Consider the following 6,872-nt stretch of genomic DNA (forward strand, 5'->3'; position numbering starts at 1 on the left):
AATACCTCACACTTGTCAGTATTAAACTCCATCTGCCATTTTTCAGCCCATTTTTCCCGATGGTCCAAGTCCCTCTGCAGGCTCTGAAAACCTTCCTCACTGTCTACTACACCTCCAATCTTTGTATCATCAGCAAACTTGCTGATCCAATTTACCACATTATCATCCAGATCATTGATATAGATGACAAATAACAATGGACCCAGCACAGATCCCTGTGGCACACCACTAGTCACAGGCCTCCACTCAGAGAAGCAATTCTCTACTACCACTCTCTGGCTTCTTCCATCGAGCCAATGTCTAATCCAATTTACCACCTCTCCATGTATACCCAGCGACTGAATTTTCCTAACTAACTTCCCATGCGGGACCTTGTCAAAGGCCTTACTGAAGTCCATGTAGACAATATCCACTGCCTTCCCTTCATCCACTTTCCTGGTAACCTCCTCGAAAAACTCCAGTAGATTGGTCAAACATGACCTACCACGCATAAAGCCATGTTGACTCTCCCTAATAAGCCCCTGTCTATCCAAATGTTTGTAGATTCTGTCTCTTAGTACTCCCTCCAATAACTTACCTACTACTGACGTTAAACTCACCGGCCTATAATTTCCCGGATTACTTTTCAATCCTTTTTTAAACAACGGAACAACATGAGCCACTCTCCAATCCTCCGGCACTTCACCCGTAGACAGTGACATTGTAAATATTTCTGCCAGGGCTTCCGCAATTTCAACACTAGTCCTTTCTTAGAAAAGTTACCCAAACCTGCTCATGATACTCCAAATAAGGTCTGACCAAAGCCTCAGCATTAGATCCTTGTTTATATTTTCTAGTTCTCTTGAAATGCATGCAAATATTACATTTGCCTTCCTCACTGCCAAGGCAATGTGTACATTAACCTTTAGGGAATCGTGCACTAAGACCCTTTGCACAACTGATTTCTGTTCTCTCCCTGATTAGAAAGAGCCTAGGCTGTTTTCCTCCTACCAGAGTACATGACCACACACTTCATTACACTGTATTTCATCTGGCACTTCCTTGTCCATTCTCCAAATCTGTCCAAGTGCTACTGCAGACTCCCTGCTTCCTCAACACTGCCTGCCTCTTCATATCATCCACAGTCTTGGCCTTAAAACTATCAGTTCCACATTAGTCACCCTGTCCAATCATGTGCAACCTCAACTGGTGCCTGAGATCGAGCAAAATAATCTCTCCCCTGGCCTCCACAGTGTATTCTCCAGCTTCCCACAAAGTACGAGAATGTACCTGATAAGGCCCTGGAGATTTAATAACCTTAAAGAATTTTTGCAATGGTGAAATAACTGTCAGAAATATTCATGGAAAGCCTCTCCTATTTCATTTGCCTCCACACACAGTTGGCCATGTTCACCTCCAAGGGGAACGATTCTGTGTCTAACTTACCTTTTCCTATGAATATACCAAGAGAATCTCTTGGATTTTGCTCACTTTGCCTTCTGAATCATGATATCCTCCTTTTACCCTCCTAACTTTTATTAGAGATCCTATCTCTAATAATATTCTCAAATAATTTCCCGAGCATTGATCCAAGTCTCACCAATCTATAATGTCCGGTTTGTCTCTATTGCCTGAGGAACAACATGCCCTGGAATATCAGCATTCCCTTCTCTGATCTCACTATCCTCCACGACCACATTGATGAATACTGATGAGAAGAACTGGTTTAGTCCCTCGCACACTTCAGACATAAACTCTCTCCTCTGTGCTTGTGTTATCGTACCCTCCCCGCAGTGCCCCTTCTCACTAAAGTTATTTCTTCTTCCCGTTTCACACTTCTGATTCTCTCTAACTTCTCTCTTGCTTTTTCATGTTGCCAGAGGCTTTCTCCAATTTCTACTTCTGAAGTATTCCTTATCCTTCATTTTATTTCCGTCTGAATTCATAACATCTCTCACTATGCCCCTCTGCCAGACTTTACCATCCTTGTCTTTCCTCCTCATAGAAGCAGTTCTGTCTGAATTCTGACCCAATTGCTTTTAAACATCATTTACATGTTCAATGTAGACAGTTGCAATTAACTGTACCCCAAATGACCACATTATCACCAGGTCCAGTCTTGTCCTTATTTACTGTTCCCAAAATGAAACTTCTGTCAATGGCCAGGCTTATTTCCCAATACAATGTTTTCTCTGACCCCCTTCCCAGGCTAGACTATCCACTTCTATGTTAAGTAACATCCCAGTATTCTTCTAACATATTCAGTGATATCTGAGCCCCTGACTCTAAGGGAGTCCCAGTCAACATTGGGGAAATTCGTCACCCACTACAACTACCCTGTTGCTTTTACATCTTTCATTACCTGCTACATTTCTGTTCCTTTATCTCCTGCTGGCATTTGGGAGGCCTGTGGTATAACCCCATCAGGGAATGCACCTCTCTTATCCCGAGCTCTATCCACATTGACTCACTGGATGAAACCTCCAGTGTGTCCTCTCTTAGTCCCTCACCCACAATTCCATATAAAGGCTGATCTGCCATCAGCCTTCCTTGTATGTCAATCCCACTTCCCTGATTTTACAAAACATTTATCTTCCTTCTCTTTGAATCTTTTCAATTATCCAGCCTCCCTATTCATCTCAGTTGGGGAATTCCAGTGTTTGTTATACAGTGTTTTTTTATCATATGTGGCCTTGTAGAACAGTGCAGGCGTGTACTTTGGATTCCTGCAGTCCACAATTTTGAGTGCCACAGCCCTACACAGTCATCAGATTATGTAAAGGGAGAGGGAGTTTGAATGAAGTGAACATGAGCAGTTGGCACATTTTACATGTCACAGTTCCCAAAGAAACGTTCGATTGCCCATAATTCGGAATGTGGCAAGACGCAACAAAAAGAAGTTAGACTTAACCAGAGCGGTCATTGTATGAGTGGGCCAGGATTGGAGTGGGGAGTTGAGGTTTCGTCTCTTCTGAGAGATGTTGGCCGTAGGTAGATATATTTTGGTTTAATATTTATTTCTTTTGTATTACACATTTAGAACAGAGGGGATGCCAGACAAGATACTTGTCTTGATGGAAGGAGACAGAGGGTGGTCGTGGCAGCTTGTTATTCAGGTTGGAGGCCTCTGACCAGTGACATCCACAGGGATCGGTGCTGGTACTGTCATTTGTCATCTATGTTAACAATTTCTCTGACATTGTAGTGACAGTGAGTTTGCAGATGACAGCAATGTTGGTGGTAGTGTGGACTGTGAAGATGGTGTGAGATTACAATAGGATCGAGATGAACTGGGGAAGTCGGCCAAAGAATGGCAGAAGGATATTGATGTGGACAAGTGTGAGGTGTTGCATTATGAGAAGTTCAACCAGGGAAGGATCTGCACAGTAAATTCTTGTCCCTTGGAGAATATTACAGAACAGAGGGTCCATGAAATACAGAAACATCATTCACTGAAAGTGACAACACAGGTAGTCAGGATGGTGAAGGTGGTGTTTGGCATATTTGTCTTCATTGATCAGGGAACTGAGTAGAGGATTTGGGGTGCCGTATGACAACCGTAAAAGTCAAAGTGAGACCAGACTGTATTTTGCACAGTTCTGGTCATCCATTTGCAGGAAGGATGTCATGAAGCTGGCAAGTGTGGAGGGAAGTTTGATGAGGAGGTTACAGACACTGGAGGACTTTAATTATCAGCAGAAGCTTGGACAGACTGGGACTCTCTTTCTCTCTCCTGAGAGAGTAAGGAGCTGTCTGGTGACCATCCAGAGGTTTACAAAATCAGTAGGCGAGCACTCTTTTTGCAGGGTAGGGAAGCCTAAATTTACAGGGTAATTGTTTAAGGTGAAGGGAAAACATTTAAAAGCTACCTTATGGGTGGGGGATGTTGCATCTTTGATTAAGGAGACCAACACTGCAGGAATAAGAGGGGTTTTGATGAGGTCTTGTAAGTAGAGGTTTTAAATAAAATGGTGAATGATAATTTTGATGGGATTATACTGCCGGCCTCCCAATCAGCTCAGATATTGTGCAGCAGATATGTTGGTAAATCACACAGAGGGGTCATGGGAACAAGCTTACAGCAGTTGGGCATTTCAATTTCCTCAGATTACCTTTGTATGAAAAGTTTCAGTCTCCAGGAGAAATTTGGCAGACACATGATCCGTTCATCCCTCAGCAGAAACAGTATTTAAAAGGGAGGATGAGGCAAACATCACTAACAACAGAAGACAAAGGCAGCATAAAAGAACATGATAGGGCAAAGGATATCATCAAATTTAACCGGAAGCTAAAGGATTATGAAACTTTAAAAAAATAGAGCACAACTATAATAACAATATGCAGAAGTCAGATGAATTATGAAAGTAACTGGCCCATAATATAAACAAGATACAAAAAGATTTATTTTCAGATATATGAAGAGTAAAAGAGGCAAGAATGGACAAGGTTTTAGGTTTCCTATTCTCATCTTCGGACTTACGCCCCTCCCTGATCCTCTTTTTACACGATTTATTTTATTCTGTATTTCTTATTTTAACTGGTATTTTTTTTTAGAAATTGCTCTGTACTGCTGTAGCAAAACAACAAAGTTAATGACATATGTCCGTGATAATGAACATGATTTTGATACTAATCACCTTCACTGATCAATGCCAGTGCACAAAAGATTCATTAATGAGTTGGAATAACTTCCCTCAAGTTTACTTGGTAGGTTGTCGCAGATTACAGGGTGATCGTGATCACTTAGGGAAGAGGGTCAAGTGTGGCAAATGCATTTCAATACAGATAAGTGTGAGGCGGTGCATATTGGAAAGTCAAACCAGTGTAGAACTTACACAATGAATGATCGGTCATTGGGGAGTGGAATGGGCCGGAGAGATTTAGGGGTAAAGTGCACACACAGTTTATCGAAAGTTGTGTCACGGTGAAGAACGGGGTTTAACATGCTGGCCTTCATTAGTCAGGGGATAGAGTATATCAGTTGTGACATTATGTTACATTTGTGTAAGTGACTGAAGGCCACACTTGCCGATTTGTGTACAGCTCTTGTTACCGTTATAGGAAACGTGGTTAAACTAGGGAGAGTGTAGAAAAGATTTCCAAGGTATATTTCCCGGACCTGAGGTTCTCAGTCACACAGTCAGTTTGGCCAGACAATGTCCTTTGTCTTATTCCTTGGAATCAGAATCAGATTTATCACTGTGTTATATGACGAGGAACCTGTCGTTTTATTCTGACAGCAGTACACGCCTCTGAAGGTGCAGATGTGAACATTGTGTCAGCATAACGTCAAGAGATTCTGGGAATCGCGAACAACGCGGACAAAATGCTGGAGGAACACAGCAAGTCAGGCAGCATCTCCCACCAGAGTCCTGATGAAGGGTCTCGGCCCGAAATGTCGACTGTTTATTCCCACCATTGATGCTGCCTGACTTGCTGATTCAGAGACAGTGTTTTAAAGCGGCGGGTGGATTAGACGAGTATCACTGTGTTTGTGGGTCCGAACACATCGCCGGATTTCCCAGCGCCTCCTGTACAAAAAGAAAAGATTTCTCTGTTACGGGATGGCCCCACTCCCCAGCTCAGTCCCGAAGCGGGAATTAACCGCAAAGTTTTAGTTAGTCTCAAAATTTCAGCCGGAAAGCAGAGAACAGGTCGACAAAATGGAGAGAGATCGCGGGCAGTGCAGTAATGAAACGGGTTAAGATAGAAAGTGCTGCCTTTAATCCCGATTAAACTCTCTTTCCAGCGAACTTTCCGGCCTCAGTGACGGACAGGGACCAGTCCGAGTCCCCGGAATGTCCGATTTTAATTGGAATCGGAGAGTTTTTGAGGAGAGAGAAACACAGAAAAATGAAATCTCCGGGAGCTGACAGCAGGATGTCTCCGCCCCGTCCGCTCGCTGCCTTTAAATTGCTCTGTATCGCCGCCTTTCGCTTCATTTCTCATTCAGTCTGATTGTGAGAAGGATTTTCCAGAGTCGCCGACATGACCGAGACAGCACCCGGCGAAACGGCTCCTGCAGCCGCACCCGCCGCCGCAAAGAAGAGTCCCAAGAAGAAGGCGGCCGGCCGGAGCAAACCAGCCGGTCCCAAGCTGGGCGAACAAATCGATAAGATTGTGGCGGATTGTCGCGATAGGAAGGGTATGTCCGCTGTGGCCATCATGAAGGCTCTGACCAGCAGCGGTGTCGATGTGGGGAAACGTCGCGCCCAGATCAGGATGTGCATCAGGAAGAGAGTGGAAAGCGGCTCCCTGGTTCAGACCAAGGGCGCGGGTCTTTCGGGATCCTTTAAATCCGGTCAAGGAAAAAGTGCCGTGAAAGTGATGAAGAAAGCGAACGAGCCATCGGCAAAGAAATCTCCCGGCAAGAAGTCTGGCGCCAAGAAACCAGCGGCTAAGAAAGCGGCAGCGAAGAAACCAGCGGCGCCGAAGCCAAAGAGCCCAAGAAACTCGCAGCCCTGAAGAAGAAGGCGGCCAAGAAGACAGCAGTAAAAAAGCGAATTGAAATATACCGTTTGTTAGTGTTTCAACCCACCGGCTCTTCTCAGAGCCACCCACATCTCAGAAGAGAGCTGATCATGAATATTGTGATTCCCGCTGCGGGTCCGACTGAGCTTTGCGGGGGAACTTCTCGCATAAAACCCGATATTCCCGGTACCTCTCTGACATTCAGTGCGGCCGTGGCGTCCCAGACTTGAAGTGAAACACTGCGTTTCACTCGGGCTGTGTGAGAGAGTGAGACCAGTGGGGTGGTCAGCAGGCCCACTTCCTTCTCCCGCTCCAGGAGAGCGTGACTGAGATTCCGCACCTCGCATCCCAAAGCCCAATTCAGCTGAGTTGATTGGGAACTGCTGGAACCTATGTGAGAGGGGAGGGGCGTCTTGAGAGAG

The 6,872-nt window shown here is 44.8% G+C and overlaps 1 protein-coding gene across 1 annotated transcript; it reads left to right on the forward strand.

Moving 5' to 3' along the window:
• The first annotated feature begins 5,967 nt into the window (after nt 1–5,967).
• On the forward strand, nt 5,968–6,444 carry LOC134339648 (histone H1-like). The gene has a single exon (XM_063036341.1). It carries the CDS (start codon nt 5,968–5,970, stop codon nt 6,442–6,444), a length of 477 nt encoding a protein of 158 aa, XP_062892411.1.
• Nucleotides 6,445–6,872: the final 428 nt, after the last annotated feature.

The sequence above is a fragment of the Mobula hypostoma genome, chromosome 30 (assembly GCF_963921235.1).
Source record: "Mobula hypostoma chromosome 30, sMobHyp1.1, whole genome shotgun sequence".
NCBI lineage: Eukaryota > Metazoa > Chordata > Chondrichthyes > Myliobatiformes > Myliobatidae > Mobula > Mobula hypostoma.